The following is a 17,038-nucleotide window of genomic DNA, read 5'->3' on the forward strand; positions in this document are numbered from 1 at the left end:
GTGTTGAGGAATTGAACCCAGAGTCCTCCTACTAACACAGTGTGGTGGTTTGAAGAAAAAATGTCCCCTAGTGGCTCATATATTTGAACACTTGGTACCCAGCTGAGGCACTATTCTGGTTAGGGAACTCTTAGGACATCTGGAACCTTGGTGTAAGAAGCACATCACTAGGCTTTGACAACTAGTAGTCTTGCCTCACTTCCAGCTTGCTCACTGTTTCCTGTGTGCACATGAAGTGTGACCAGCCGGCTTCCTACATGTATCCTCCACCACTATAGACTTCAGTCCTCCAGAACTGTGAGCCAAAACAGACGTTCTTTTTTAAGTTTCTTCTGGACATGGCATTTCATCACAGCAGCAGGAGAGAACTAATAAACACCGCTAGCATCCAACCCACTGGGCCATCTCCCCAGTCTGTGCCCACATAGTAGTCTACTTCAAAGAGGATGTGTCCCATCATCGTCTCTGGGTCCGGATTTACATTCTGCTACAATGTCTCTCTCACATTGTAATTAAAACCACACAACTAATAACATTCAGTCATATAATAAGGAATGAAATTCTGGTACACGTCACATAGTGGATGAACCCCAAAACACACTCAATGAAATGAGCCACACAAAAGGACAAACCTGTAATTCCATCTATGAGGTACCTAGAATGGCCAGAATCATGCGAACGGGAAGAAAGCAGGTTTTACCTGCAACTGCAAGGATGGGAATACACAGCTGCTGTCTACACAGTTTCAGCTTCTGGAAACAGACAGTGGTCGGTTTCACAATCATGCCAGTTACACATATGCTGTTTATATTTTACAATGACTACAAAAACTACAGTGGAAGCTGAAGAGATGGCTCAGTGGGCAATGCTGTTTATGCTTGAGGACTGAGTTTGGATCCCCAGAACTTACATAAAGAAGCCAGATATGATAGGACACATCTGTAACCTCAGTGGTAGAGGAGGAAACAGGAGGATCCCTGTGGCTCACTGGCCAGCCAGTCTAGCAATTTGGTGAACTCTCAGTTTGGTAAAAGACCCTGTCTCAAAAAATGTTCTGCTCTTGCAGTGAACCAAGTTTTGGTTCCCAGCACCCACATGGTAGCTCATAACCATCTGTAACTCCAGTTCCAGGGAATCTGATGCCCTCTTCTGACCTCCACGGGTGTAATGAGGACGCGAGCAGGCCTGCTTTTTGAAGGAACAGCAGGCTGCGTTCCTGCCACCCAGCTCCCAGCCTTCTGGCTAGCTTATGCCCAGAAATAACAACACACAAACTGTATTCATTTAAACACTGCCTGGCCCATTAGTTCTAGCCTCTTATTGGCTAACTCTCACATCTTTTTTTTTTAACAGTTCTTACTTAGTTTTTATTCATAATCATAAACTTAACTCTGCAATCCAGCTAGACTTGAAGGGGAATGAGGAAAATATGGAACCCAAAGAACTTCAGTGAGAGCAGAGATTACAGGGTACTGCGAGCAGATGGGGCTGGGGTGCTCTCCTGAGCTACAGAAGGAATGGTCTGGTGGGTAAGAAGCCCGCAAGTCAAAAGAATTAGAGTTGTCCACAGTCGGAAATGGTGATCTTCTTGCTGGTCTTGCCATTCCTGGACCCAAAACGCTCCATGGCTTCCACAATGTTCATGCCTTCTTTCACCTTCCCAAAGACCACATGTTTGCCATCCAGCCACTCAGTCTTGGTGGTGCAGATAAAAAACTGGGAACCGTTTGTGTTTGGTACAGCATTTGCCATGGACAAGATGCCAGGACCTGTATGCTTCAGGATGAAGTTCTCATCCTCAAATTTTTCTCCATAGATGGATCTGCTGCCAGTGCCATTATGGCGTGTGAAGTCACCACCCTGGCACATGAATCCTGGAATAATCCTGTGAAAGGAAGAACCCTTATATCCAAATCCTTTCTCTCCAGTGCTCAGAGCACGAAAGTTTTCTGCTGTCTTTGGAACTTTGTCTGCAAACAGCTCAAAGGAGACGCAGCCCAAGGGCTCGCCATCAGTCGCGATGTTGAAGAACACGGTGGGGTTGACCATGGCTGCAGCAAGTGGTGAAAGGGGGCAAAGCCTAACTCTCACACCTTGATTAACCCATTTTTATAATCTGTGTAACACCACGAGATGGTGGCTTACCGGGAAAATTCTAACCTGCATCCATCTCAGAGAGGAGAGTTATGGCATCTGACTCACTTCCTTTCTTTCCAGCATTCTGTTCTGTCTATTCCACCCACCTATGTTCTGACCTATCAGGCCAAGCAGTTTTCTTTATTAATTAACCAATGAAAGCAACAGATAGATAGAAGACACTCCTACGTCACACGGGCATCAGGCACTTAGCGGGTACACATATGTATAGGTTTGCCAGCTTCTGCCTCCTGAGTGCTAGGATTAAAGGCGTGCACCACTGCTGCCCAGCAAAATCCTTTTAAAAATAAATGAGGTGTAGCAGCTATCAAGTAAGATATTCAACATGAAATCTGACCTCCATATGCACATGTATCTACCCACCCACACAAGAATAAGTATGTATGTATACACAAACACTAACTACAATGATCTAAAGAGAGCCAAAACCAGACTCATTTCTTCAGCGAATAACACACAAAGGAAAATGAACAGATCCCTAGGCATGAATGCAGATGAGCATTTCCTCAGTAAGAACAGGTGCCCATTCAAAGAGCTCATGGGAATAAGCTCAGAGGACTGAATATTCATCCCCTTTCCTCGAATGCACCAAATAGGGACCCTGCTTAGCGCTGTACACTTAGAAGACGTTCATGAAACATTACCACAGCAATGAGTCCAGGGACAGCAATGCCTACCTCTTGGTTTTGGTTTTGCACTTGCTGCCTTTGCCAAACTGTGGCCTATGTCCTGTTATTGTGGTAGCTAGACCCTACAAAACCTTGTCATCATCCCCTCGGGCCAAGAAAACACGGGGAAGGATTCCAACACCATTGCAAAGAGAAGTCACCAGTGACTGTGGAAAAGAGCCAAGGCAGGAGCAGCATCATGTGAGGAAAGACAGCCACAGAACAGTGAGGAGTATCTTTCCATCAAAAATCAGCTGCTGCTTGAATTTAGTTTCATTTCAATAACGGCTTCCCTCACTGACAGCTGCAGCTTCAGGTACCCTCATTAGTGTCTTCAGACTTCACTTTCCAGGCAACAGAACACACAGATTTAGAGATTTTTTTTTTTTTTTTTTTGTGAAATGCTGTTGGATTTGGATGTTCCTCCTGTAAACAGCACACAGTAAGAGACCACACTAGAGTGCTTCAAGCTGCTATACAGTTCTCCCTCAAGCCCTGTCAGGAGCCCTCAGACCCTCTAACATGAAGTGTACTTTTCTAGCATTGGGAAAAAGGCAACCCCCACAATCATCCCCCACAGTCCTATTTTAATCATCAAGAATCGAGGTAGAGGGCCAGCAAGATGGCTCAGTGGGTAGACGCTTGCTGCCAAGCCCATGACCACGTTTATCATTAGCACAGCAAAGTAACCCCACCCATAGCTTGACAAGTCATCCTGTCACAATCTCCTCCTCACACTCCACATTTTTCTGCTGTTTGTGCTAACTGTAAACTTGGCAGCCACTTGTAATTCCAGCACTCAGGAGGAAAGAAGGTGGGTTCAATCGCCAGTTTCCCAGTACCCTCCAAACAAACATGCTTAGTAGAAATGAATCAAGTAAACGGAAATTCAATAGTACTCATTCACTGAATGTTTTTTATCAAATATTTATTAATTCATTACTATATCTTGAGGATCTGTTAAATATTCACATCAATAGCACTAATGAGGCAGAGGAAGGAGAATCGCAAGTTTGAGGCCAGCAAACTGCAAGGTAAGATTCTGTTTTGTTTTTTAAAAAAGTGTGATATATCTAATAAATCAGAGTTGTATTGGGTGAGATGAAATATAATTAAACTAGGGGCTGCGAAGATAAGTTCATAAATTGCATACCACACAAGCAGCGTCTGACTTCAGATCCCCAACACACACTCACACACGTGTACACAATAACAAATTTTTTAAAACCCAAAACCAGTTGTACAAAAGTTTTAACATATTGTGAAGAACGACTGAGAAAGAGACCTGATATTGACCTCTGGCCTCCACACAAGCACACACACATACTTATGTACACACACACACACACACACACACACACACACACACACAGATAATTAACTAAACTCTAAATCCTAAGTCGGGATCAGCAAACTTCTGTGAATGGCCAGATGGCCACACACCCTTGGTCACAACAGTGCCACTGGTACACGTGACCGTGCTGTGCTCCAGGACAGCTCTGCGAGGCCCACAGAAAGAGGCTCTGCTTTACAGTGCTGGAGACTGAGTCAAGGGCTCCCATACACAGCCGAGGGCTCTATCACTGTGCCACACCCCTGCCCTCACAGGTTTGAGTTCCACATGATTTCCTCACATCCTTCAAGTCTTCCAATGTGTTCCACTTCCAGTTCTACACTGAAAACCACAGAGTCCATTCTTGGTCCAAGGACCCAACAACAGGTGGTGGGTCACACAGGGTTCTCAGACTCACTGCTGACTGCTGTCCCAAGTTCATGGCCCTAAGCACTTTTCAAAAGGTGCACACGCTTGCAGACTTGCCCAAGCATAGAAAATTATTTTTCTTTCTTTTTTTTTTTTTCTTTCCATTTTTGGTTATTGAGGTAAGGTCTTCTTATGTAGCCCTAGTCAGCCTCTGGAGTGCTGAGATTACACACATATGTTTGCACCTTGAGCTGATGCTGACTCTCTCTCTTCCTCCTCTTCCATCCCTTCCTCCGTGTGTGTGTGTGTGTGTGTGTGTGTGTGTGTGTGTGTGTGTGTCGTGCACGTATACCTGAGCCATGATACATGTACGACATGGTGGCTAGTGAACAACTGTGGAGCACGGTCTCCTCCCACCTTCTCCTGGGTTCTGGGGATTAAACTCAGGTCACCAGGCCTATACTACAAACGCTTTTCCTAAGGAGCCATATGCTGGCCCTGCTTCCAGTTCTTAAAAGAAAATGAAATATTTGAATGAAAGGTAGTGCTATCTTCTTGATAGCTCACTCTAATATGACACACTTTGTTGCACAATTTGTTCATTGTTTTGTTGATATATAGTCTTGCTGTGTAGCTCAGGCTGGCTAAGAACTTTCAGTTGTCTTGCCTTGCCTCCCAAGTGCTGAGATTGCGGACATGTTCTACCATACCTGGCCCTGGTTAATTTCTTCTGGCAATTCCTTTATTATTTTTTTTTTAATTTTGGATTTTTGAGACAGGGTCTCACTATATAGCTTTGGCTGGCCTGGAGCTCACTATGTATCCCTATGTAGACCAGGCTGGCCTTGAACTCACAGAGATCCAGCTACATCTGGGACTAAAGGTGAGCATCCCCATGCCGGAAGTACTTATTTATTAAAGGTTCCCAATTCCTGGATACATTCTAAGATTTCCTTTTGCTTTTGTTTCTTTGAGTACAATCCAAAGTTGCCACTCTGCTGTGTCATGTCTTCATGAGTTGCTAGATATCTGGTTATTAGGAGTGGTTCCTTAATGCCTAGTTTGTATTGACTGCTTACTGGCCATGCTGGGGAGAAAAGTTCATTGAGAGAAGAGACGGTCCATTTTTCCAGACAGGAATTTCATTTGCTATTGCTGTAGATCTGGGGACACTACTGTCCAAAATCCCCTGACATGAGCTGAAGACCTCGAGGTCTCCATGTCTTCTTTTAGAACCAAATAACAAATTCATTACATTTTTTGCTTTGTATTTTGAGATGGCGCCTCACTATGTAGCCCAGGCTAGCCCTGACCTCATGATAGGGCCCAAGGGGACCTTAAACTGATACAATTTTCCTGCCTTAGTCTCTCGGCTGCTGAGATAGCAAGACCAACTCAAATAATTTTTGCACTTTCTAAGGATCTTTGTTGCCAATTTTCACTCATTTTCTTTCCCTTTTGCTCTGATTTTCTTGATTTCTCTTCCAACCCCTGATGGAACATAGTGTATACGCTCTCTCTTTCTCTTTTCAATAACATCTTATTTTTATACACAAGAAAATCCTCCAGAGAGTCATTTCTCTCACGCCTAGGTCATGTGACTGTCATGTGGCTGCTTGAGATAGCACAGACAGAAGCTATTCCAAAGCAGCAGTGTGTCCAGTGAGCTGCATTTGGTGTGGAAGCGGGAAGAGCCTGCTGTGTGAGCTCCAAGTCCGACAGACGGGAACTCTGGAACTACTCAACAAAGGTCGGAAAGTTGTGAGTCACAACAGGGACAGCTATGGGGCCTTAGCATTGAAGATAGGAAACAACCACCAGCCAGGGAGAACCTTCAGAACTCATCAACATGTCCACTGCAGTTTCAAAGGGCGTTTGCTTTATCACAGTGATCTTCCTTTTCCTAGCAGAATTTAGTCATAATGTGTGAAATCAATAAAGACAATTTACAAAAAAAAAAAAAAAATAGATGACAGAAGTGACATCTGCTTTGAGACTTTACTAAGATAAAAAATGTCACCTCCGGGGGCTGGAGAGATGGCTCAGAGGTTAAGAGCATTGCCTGCTCTTCCAAAGGTCCTGAGTTCAATTCCCAGCAACCACATGGTGGCTGACAACCATCTGTAATGAGATCTGGCACCCTCTTCTGGTGTGCAGGCATACATGGAAGCAGAATGTTGTATACTTAATAAATAAATAAATCTTTAAAAAAAAAAATGTCACCTCCGAGGGGCTGGAGACGCAGCTCAGGTTGTAGAGTTCTAGTCTAACTGGCAAACAGCTGTGCATTCCACCCCAGCACGTTACCAAGGGTAGGGGCGCACACCTGTAATCCCAGCACGTTACCAAGGGTAGGGGTGCACACCTTAATCACAGCACTTGGAAGGTAGAGGCCAGAGGATCTTGGCTACATACTGGAGTTTAAGGCCAGTCTGGTCTAAATCAAACTCTGTTTCGAAACAACAATGAAGTCACAGGCAGCAAAGATGATGCCATATGCAGCATGAATCTGGAGACTGTGACTTAGCCCAAGTGCAGCTGGCAGCTGCTCATCCTCCTCTACTGCAATGGATTTAGTGATTAGTCAAGGGTTAGTCAAGCTTTCAGAAAAGTTTGAGGTTTGTGGGGGAAAAAATTAAAAAGCCAAATAACAACAACAAAAAAAAAAACCAAAACAGTTTTCAGGGGCAGTAATACTAGAGCTGAGAATTCAATTGTACAAAACTATATAATAAATACAATTCTTCAAGTAAGAGAATATACTTTCTAGTGCTTTTTTGCAATCAACATTTTATGTATTTATGTTTATTTATGTGAGACAGGGTCTCACAAGCTGGCCTCACACTTGTTCATCCTGTCTCTGCCTCACAAGTGCTAAAATTACTGGCATGCCTCGCCACACCTGGCTCATAGGGTACCGGGGAGCAAATCTAGCAAGGTCAGGCAAGCATCTACCAACTGAGATATAGCTCTAGCCCTCAATAAACATTTTTCCCCCAGACAGGGTTTCTCCATGTGTCCCTGGCTGTCCTATAGACCAGGCTGACCTCGAACTCACAGAGATCCACCTGTCTCTGCCTCCTGAATGCTGGGATTAAAGGTATATGTCACAGCACAGCAAACTTTTAAAAACAAAAAAAAAAAAAAAAAACTTTGAAACTTCTGGGTTTTGGTCCACCACCAAAGAGTTAAGCAGTCAACCTTCCATACTAAAGACAAGTAAGAGCCAGCAAGACAGCTCAGCAGATAATAAAAGTTCTTGCCTTGCGAGCCTGAAAACCCGAGTTCAACAGCTGGCTCCCAGTCAGTGAAGGAAACCAATTCTGGAAAGATGTCCATGGACTGCCACATGCACACCATGACTCATGTTACCTATACTCACCTTTCTCTCTCTGTCTGTCTCTGTCTCTATCTGTCTGTCTCTGTCTCTCTCTCACACACACACAAATACACAAATAAGTAAAATTAATTAAAAACAAGTAGAACTCTCAATAGACCCAAAAGTCAGTAACTCTCCTTAGACCTACTATGGATGTGCGATTGCAAAGAATTACAACTTAGTCACAATATCAAGGAGGAAAAGCTCAGGAAAATGAGCTGTAACTGACAGCCTGTTGGAGGTGCTGTGTGGAGTCTGGGAGCTGAAGAACAGGGGCAAACAATGCTGTGTGTGGTGGCTGGGGCACGATCAAGAGTTCAAGGTCAGCCTGAGCTACTTAGGGAGCTACTATCTCATAAAACACTGAAGCCCAGAACAAATGGACTTTACAGCTAACATACTTAATAGTGAGAAACGTGATGTTCTCCTGCTAAGTCAGGAACAAGGCAAAGATGTCCCTGTCACCCCTGCTTCTCAGACCCATACACAAAGTCTCAGCTAAGAAATAAGAGAGAAAATAAAAGAAATACATATTTGGAAGGAAGCAATATAACTGTCTTTTGTCACAGACGACATGATGGTCTAGGACCTAGACTCTAGGTAAAAAATCCAAAAGCTGGACATGGTAGTGCATGCCTCAATCCCAGCATTCAGGAGGCAGGTGAGTCCAACCTGGTCTACATAGCAAGCACAGTGGTGCCACACACCTTTAACCCAGGAGACAGAGGCAGGCAGATTTCTGAATTTGAGGTCAGCCTGGTCTATACAATGAGATGTAGGACAGCTACATAAATCAGGTCTCAAAAAGAAAAAAAAAAAACCTCTCTTAGACTTAGTAATAATCTATCAAGATAGAAGAGTAATAAACAAAACTCATTTTTATCAATGAACAATCAGAATTTGACATTAAAAATAGAGGCTGGAAACTGGGTGGCAGTGGTGGAAGTCTTTAATCCCAGCAGTTGGGAGGCAGAGGCAAGGGGATCTCTATGAGTTCCAGGATAGCCTGGTCTGCAGAGCTAGTTCCAGGCTAGCCAGGGCTACACAGAGAAACCCTGCCTTGAAAAAACAAAAAGGGGAGAAGTAGGGAAATGCGGCTGGAGAGATGGCTCATCAGTTAAGAGCTTGGCTATTCTTCCAGAAGACCGGGTTTCAATTCCCAGCAACTACATGGCACCTCGCAACCACCCATAATTCCAGTTCTGTGGGATCCAACACCCTCTTCTGGCTTCCCAGGGCACCAGGAATGCATGTAGTACACAGACATACATGCTGAAAAAATATTCACAAAAATAAAATATATATAAGTCTTTTTAAAGTTAAAAAATTAAAAGTGTAGCATCATCTATACTCATACCCTAAAAGGAAAGATATAAAACTAACAATGAAGTAATATCTTCCTGAGGAGAACCACAAAACTCTATTTAAAAAAAAAATAAAACAACTAAAGAATTCATGAATACATCCAACTTAATCTATTGATTTAAAACAACCTCAATCAAACCCCCAGGATGGTATGGGAGGTCATTCTATATATGTGTTGCTTTTATTGGTTAATAAATAAAGAACACTGCCTTGGCCTGTGATAGGGTGTTGGGGGTGGACAGGGATGGGAGACTATACTGAATGCTGGGAAAATGAAGGCACAGTCAGGGAGATGCCATGGAGCCGCCAGAGGAGAAAGACGCAAGCCACCAGCCATAACCTTGCTAGTAGGCCATGAGCCTTGTGGAAAAATATAAAATAATGGAAATGGGTAAACTAAATATATAAGAGCTAGCTAGCAATACGCGTAAGCTATTAGCCAAGGAGTGATTTAATTAATATAGTTTCTGTATGATTATTCAGGAGTTTGGGTGGCCGGGAAATGAACAAGCAGCCTTCTACTACACCAGGAAAAAAAATGAACCTATGGGCTATCAACAGATTTTAAAGTTTATTTAGAAAGAAAAACAAAATAAAATAGCCAAATCAATACCAAAATCACTCAAAGGACTGATACTATCTAACCTTAAAACCTATTATAAAAGTAGAATAATTAGACAGTGGGGTCTTGGGTGAAAAAAAAAAACAGTAAATGGACCAGCACATCTGGCATAGCTTGGTCCTGGAAACCTACCTGGGGCAATGAAGAAACAGAGGAAGGACAACACACAGATGCACCTACAGGAAAGCTGGGATGAGTGGGCTGTGGTTTATTACCTGCAGTGTGAGAAGAAAGGCTAGTCTCTACAGGGGAGTCTCTACAGGGGAGCAGGCTATGTTGTGGTCATCTGGGAAGCGGAAATAGTGGATGCTAGTTTTTTAATATACTGCCAACATCCATACACAGGAGGAAAGGTTTGCTGATTCCCAAGGGTCTGAGGCACTGGTCCTTGTTAATAATATACATTCACACTGGGTGGTGGTGGCGCACGCCTTTAATCCCAGCACTCGGGAAGCAGAGACAAGCAGATCTCTGTGAGCTCGAGACCAGCCTGGTTTACAGAGTGAATTCCAAGACAAGACTCCAAAGCTATACAGAGAAACCCTGTCTCAAAAACAAACAACCCAAACAAACAACCAAGCTAACAAAATACACATTCACTCAGGCTTCAGCTCCACACATGGAATAGAACAGAGGACTCAGAAATAAACCCACATAAATACAATCAACTCACCTTTAATAAGGGAGCAACAGCGAAACCCTGTCTTGAAAACAAACAGATAAGGGAACGACAGCCACAATACGGAGCAAAACTCAATTTGAGCAACCAGACATCCATTGGCAAGACATTCCATCACAAATGAGTCAAAAGAGCTGAACAGAAACCACGAAAGAGGATATGCATGGCCAGGAAGTACCTGAAAAGATGTTCAACACTGTGTGGTGCAGCGAACTGAAAATTAAGATAACTGGGTACTGCTATGTTCCCGTCAGAAGGGCCAAACGCAGGCAGGCAAGAGGGCTTAGTGGGCAAAGGTACGAGCTGGGGAAGCCTGAGGTACACCTGGGTCCCACAGCAGATGAGAACTGACCCCTGGATGTTGCCAATGCCCTCAATATGTGCACTGTGATATATGCTCGCTCACTCGCGCCCCCTCTCTCTCTCTCTCTCTCTCTCTCTCCTCTCTCAATAAAATTTGAAAAGAAAAATATAAATAAAAAAAAGGAATGGGCTAAGTTCCAAACACTGAAAATACCAAATGTAACAAGGACACAGAATCACAGGAACTCTCAGTCACTGCTGTGGGAAAGCTCAATGGTACAGCCACCATGAAAGACAAATAGGTATTAAAAAAAAAATTAAGCATACTCTTTCCACATGATCCAGCCACTGTGCTCTTTGCTATTTATCCAAACAAGATAAGAACTTAAATTCCCACCTGAACTAGCACACAGACACTCATAGCTTTATTTATAACTGCCAAAACTTGGAAGCAACCAAGAAGTCCTTCAGCAAGGTGACTGAGAAAAATGGGCACCCAGACAACAGCACCATTTAGTACTAAAAAATGCGCTCTAGGCCACAATGAGGCATGAATGAAGAAGGGCTAGAGAGACGGCTGAGTGGTTGAGCACTACTTGCTCTTTCAGAGGAGCCGAATTTGATTTCCAACACCCACACGAGAGCTCACAACTGTCTGTAACTCCAGTTCCAGGCAAGACAATGCTCTTTTCTGACATCTGAGGGCACCAGGCATGCATATAGAACTCAGACATATATGCAGGGAAAATACTCATACACAAAATTTTAAAAAACATGAAAAAGAAATGGCATGAAGGAAGCACATGAAAGCACCTTGCTGTGCGAAGCAAGCTAATATGGTCAGGCTGTGATTTCTACTGCAGGATGGTCTGGAGATAGTCGGGGGGCTGGGGAGCCGAGGGATGAAAAGGAAGGACAGTGCCAGTGAAGCCTCTTTCCTGGAAATACTAAAAACTAAATTATGTCTATCCCCTCAAGACACACTAACCAAAGAGCCAGTCAGGGAGTGTGGCATGGTGGCATGTTCTACTTCCTGACTTGTCCAGTAGCTATACTGTTTCTATGATTCTGTCAAATCATACATATATACTTTGTCCCATGTACATTTTCAGGAAAAAAAATTAGAACAAACTGTCTTTATGAAAAGCTCTCTAAGTAAAGCTGACTGACTACCTCATTGAAACACTCAGTCTGCAGTCTGAACACACGGGTGAGCAGTCAGTCTGTGCCCTCAGTCTCTGAGCGGAGGGCCTTACAGACTGATTCCACTGCGCCAGGATCCGTCCCAAGTCCCTCAAGCACAAGGCCATTTGCCTCACTGTCAGGGGCTGGCCACTGATGACCAATCATTTCCCTTAGCGCCTGCTATGTCTTCAGATTGGCCGTGTTTCTCCGGCTACACAGCACTCACAGCCAATGGCTACATGAACGGCATCTTTCCTGCTACCTCTCAGAAGTGGAAACTCTCAGGGAACATCAGCCTACTAATTTGGCCTGGGCCATTTTCACTAATGCATCTCCTTTTGGAACTGTCAGCCTGCCATAAAAACACCATAATTGACTGTGTTTGCTCCTTTTCTGCTTTGAATAACACAGCAGAATAATCCTTTGTCAATCCCTCCTTCAAAGTCTTTCTTAGGGAAATCTTATTTTAACCATGAAAAACCAGACACTAGTCTATTATAGTTGCTTCAACTCTTATAAGAGCTATACAAAAGAAAAAAGTGCCTTCCACCTCCAAAAGCCATTAGCGACTTTCTTCTTACTAATAAGGCACCCAGAACACATCCTATTCCACAGAACCAAAAGGACCAATTTCCTCCTGGAGCGGAGCAGTAATCGTCGGGCACTCATTAAATTACAGCAATGAGAGATGGCTTTTTCCTGATACGTTTCCTGATGAATAGCTGAGAAGCTTGGCTTTTCCCAAGGCTGCCTCCCACAGACACTCCAGATCCTGTCTGCACAGGTAAGCCTGGGCTCCTCAGTATCCAACATGGCAAACCTTTCTGTTTACTCCAGTCAGTGCCTCTTTAACTTTGGAGCCTGTCCTGGAACTAGCTCTTGTAGACCAGGCTGGCCTCGAACTCACAGAGATCCACCTGCCTCTGCTTCCCGAGTGCTGGGATTAAAGGCATTTTTAAAAAAATATTAATCTTGAAATCCATGAGATAGCTCATTCCACAAAAGCACCTGCCACCAAGTCTGACTACCTGAGTCTGGTCCCTGGGACCTACATGGTAGAAGGAAGGAATCAACTCACACAAGATGTCCTCTGGTCTCCACATGCTTATATGCATGTAATATAAAATCCAAAATAAGCCCATGCCTTTAATGCAGTACTTGGGAGGCAGAGGCAGGCTAATCTCCATTAGTTCAAGACCAGCCTGGACTACACATAGAGTTCCAAGCGAGTCAAGTTTACATAATGAGACCCCCATCTCAAAAAACAAAAATTAAAAGAATAATTTCATCATTAAAATATAAAATCAACTGATTTTCTAAATATTTTCTTTCATTTCAAGGGCTTCAGAGAACATGGGTTCTCATATTCTAGTTGGCACAGCAATTCTAAAAGGTAGCCTACCACAGTTACATAGGGTTATGCTGAGGTTGTGACAATTACACCCACAGTTGCCTTGGTTTTAAAAGAGATTTAATTCCCTTGATTGACCCACAGATCAAAGATTCTATTTTCTGGAACTAATGATTAAGGAGTAAAATAAGAGAAATTACAGATATTAGCAGATACTCTGCCCCCTGTTCAAAGGTACTTACTTTTCTTCAGCACATCAGCCTACGATGTCATGTTGGAACTGTCCACTAACCTCTGGCCCCTCAGAGGCAGGAGCTCCCGAGGGCAGGGACTGAATGCTACCTGCTGTCTCACCTTCATAGTCAAGAAGTGTTTCTCTTAATGCTGGTACACTCAACACGGAAGTCTGATTGTTATTCTTATTCTGGTGCTGGCGCTTGAACACATACATCATACATCAGGCTTACACTAAGCATGCATTCTACCACTTGAGCTACACCCCGAGCCCCAAAAATCTGGCTCTTAGTTACAGTTTTAGATCAGCTGGTGAACCTGCTGCCTTGCCATCTGTGAGTTTTACTCAGGCATTACTCTGATTCTGAGCAGATATAACCTCGAATATCTCATGAAGTCCACCTAAATACAGATTTCCCTTGCACAAAACTGCAGAAAAATGATAAACCTGAGAGTTCTGAGTGTTTCTGTGGATTCTAGTTTATACCACAAACCAAAATTCTTTTTGGCAAGTCTAACCACAGTGGGTCCTGTGTTAGAGATTCAAATGAGGAATGACACTAAATGGCCTCCAATCACTCACTCACTGGCCCCCTCTCTAAAACTGATGAGGCATGAATAAGGGTACTGTGGCAGAGTGGCACAAGTTAACGCTAGAGGGCGCTACACTCGTATTAGTACAGGGGGTTCAGGTCAGGAAATCTCAAGAAAAACATCTCTCTCTTCCCAGGTTTAAGGTACTGGAGACAGAACCTGGGGCCGTGAGTGTGCTAGACAAGCATTCTACCACAGGAATGCACCACCACCCCTCACTAGAAGCTTCTCATTCATGATGTAGCTTTGCAGGCGAGAGACAAGCTGATGAATTCAGCTATGATTAGCATTACCATTCTTCTACAGGACTCAAATGTTTCTCTTCCTCCATTTCTTTGGTTTGGGAATTTTCCATTCATTGCTCTTATTTGCTTCTTTGGTTTTTTGAGACAGGGTCTATGTAGCCCAGGCAGATCTCAGACTCACTATATGGGAATGGGCATTCTGAGGCCCTGAGGTTTCTCCCTTCATCTCATAAACGGGGAAATTACAGGCTTAACTCACTTTGTTACTTTGCTTTTTGTTGTTGTTAGCTTGATTTATTTTTATTGTCATTGCTTTTTGAGACAGTTAGCCTTGGCTGTCCTGGAGCTAGCTCTGTAAACCAGGCTGGCCTTGAAATCATAGAGAACCTCCTACCTCTGCCTCCAGAGTACCAGGATTAAAGGCATGTACCACCACTTCCCACTGAAGTTTTTTCTTTTAAAAGAAGAATGGAGGGCTGGAGAGATGGCTCAGTGGTTAAGAGCATTGCCTGCTCTTCCAAAGGTCCTGAGTTCAATTCCCAGCAACCACATGGTGGCTCACAACCATCTGTAAAGAGGTCTGGCGCCCTCTTCTGGCCTTCAGGCATACAGACAGAATATTGTATACATTATATATATATATATTTGAAGAATGGAGAGAGCAATCTTTAGGAAAGGCTTAATGCCAACTTGGTATTCACGGAATTAAAAGGAAACCCAAACAGCCTATGATATAAGCCAATGAGAGGAGCTTTTTGGGAAGAACCCTTGGGCTGCTCAGTCTGTCCAGGGGTAAGGTAAAGATATCAGAGAAAGAGGGGAAGAACGAGCACACTGAAGATGAAGCGGCTTTGACCACTGTTACACGCTATGGTGGCTAATCTCGACTACATCTGCAATCAACTAAAACCAAAGCAACCGGGGCACCGGTGAGGGGTTTTTCTTGACTGGCTCATCTGAGATGGGAATACCCACTGTAAATCCAGACCATTTAAAGTGATAAAACCCACCCTAAATCTGGGCCACAGCTTCCTGAGTCAGGCTATATAAAGAAATGGAGAAGGAAGTGCTGTTCTTTGCCTGCTTGCCCCTCACTTTTGATGGCAAGTTCATCCCTTCTCTACTGTCAGAGCCTACCTCTCTGGGGTTCCAGTGTATACTGAAGACCAGCTGAGATGTTTGAGCTTTATAGACTTTCCATCAAGAGACAGCAAGCTGGACTAGCTGGACCACAGCCTGTAAGCAATTCTAATAAACGCCCCTTTTAATATACACATTCATTTTATCAATTCTGTTCCTCTAGAGAACCCTGACTAACACTCTAACTCTGGAAAACATTCTTGGCCATGAAATTGTATGAACTAAACCATCCATAACAAAGGAATCATCGAAAGCTGTTTCTCTTTGCCCAGAGGAACAATGGTATGCTAACCTAACAGAGCGACTATACAGATAGCGTGCAGGAGACAGAGAGCTGCAGGACAGAACTCCTTGCATTTCTATTTCCTGGGTTAATGTGATTCAGAAGAGTAGGGCTTAGCAGTTGGACACTGACTCTCTACTTTTAGGACACAGACGCTCCTGAGTAAAAATAGACAGACAGTAACCTTGGAGAGCAACTTTGTGAGTGAAGAGAAAAAATGTACTAGATCAAAACAAATTTTTTCACGTTTAAAAAAAAAATGCAAACTCAAACCTCTAGAGAATAAAGTAAAACTCACTAGCTTCAAATCCAGTATCAAAGTAGCTGGGAAATGTTACTTTCTTAAATCATGAATTTCAAGTACTCTAGAGGCACCAAGAGGAAGCGTGGATGGATGGATGGATGGATGGATGGATGGATGGATGGATGGATGATGTATGGATCTCCCCCTACATCTCTCTCTCTCTCTCTCTGACATTAAAACATTTAGTCATCCTTTCAGGAAAAGTAGGAAAAGTGTTAAAAGGTGCATCTTGCTTCCTCCCTCACTCAGGTGTGCACCAAAAGACTTCCACGGCACTGTGTGCCATACTGACCTTTAAGATGTTTCGGCCATCAAATGATTCTCTTTCCTTGAAGATGTATTTGCCATCTGGTGTGTAGAGATTGTATCTGCCTTCAGCTGTAAATAATCCAAAGAGAATATGAGAGGAACATGAGAAGTGTGTCTGTGCCCACCCCCTTGAGTATCCACAGGCCACAGGCCGACTAGGAAACTCCCACCTCCTGCTAGACGGCAGCACAAGGTGGGAGGAAAAGCAGCTAACAGTCAAGAAATGAGGCTTCCTGGGCTGCAGACACCAACTCCTTCCCTGTATTTTCATTCATTCGGCATTCTCCAAGCCCTACCTGTATGCACTGGGCAACTAACGAGCTCTTCCTGAATCTCAGTTCTCCACCAATAAAGTCAGAGGTTGAGACGAAGTCACGCCAGACTTCTACAACTCCAAAATAAATGTCATGTGATTTTAATTACGTTAAAACACACAAAAATTCGCATATAAACTATTCAAAGTTGAACATGTCCAGGATTTGGGTATACTTAAGGACTATCTCCAAATGGGGTACCAA

At 43.6% G+C, this 17,038-nt stretch overlaps 2 protein-coding genes across 9 annotated transcripts in view; both read right to left on the reverse strand.

The window, feature by feature from the left end:
* Positions 1-17,038, reverse strand: part of Ascc1 (activating signal cointegrator 1 complex subunit 1) — a 91,637-nt gene that overhangs the window by 16,683 nt on the left and 57,916 nt on the right. For all 8 annotated transcript variants that reach the window (XM_041655698.1, XM_041655697.1, XM_041655696.1 and 5 more), the window contains one exon: positions 16,504-16,589. In XM_041655698.1, the coding sequence (XP_041511632.1) occupies positions 16,504-16,589 (86 nt within the window). The remainder of the gene's footprint in view (positions 1-16,503; positions 16,590-17,038) is intronic.
* LOC121450584 (peptidyl-prolyl cis-trans isomerase A-like) lies at positions 1,509-2,061 on the reverse strand. Its single transcript, XM_041655703.1, has one exon. The coding sequence runs from the start codon at positions 2,047-2,049 to the stop codon at positions 1,555-1,557; it is 495 nt and encodes a 164-aa protein (XP_041511637.1). The 5' UTR covers positions 2,050-2,061; the 3' UTR covers positions 1,509-1,554.

Source organism: Microtus oregoni, unplaced genomic scaffold, assembly GCF_018167655.1.
Source record: "Microtus oregoni isolate MIOR12 unplaced genomic scaffold, Mior012 000007F_ref0000211, whole genome shotgun sequence".
NCBI lineage: Eukaryota > Metazoa > Chordata > Mammalia > Rodentia > Cricetidae > Microtus > Microtus oregoni.

Bases quoted from the DNA above. Each gene is read 5' to 3' on its own strand.
- LOC121450584 (XM_041655703.1), bottom strand. From the start codon at position 2,049: ATGGTCAACCCCACCGTGTTCTTCAACATCGCGACTGATGGCGAGCCC.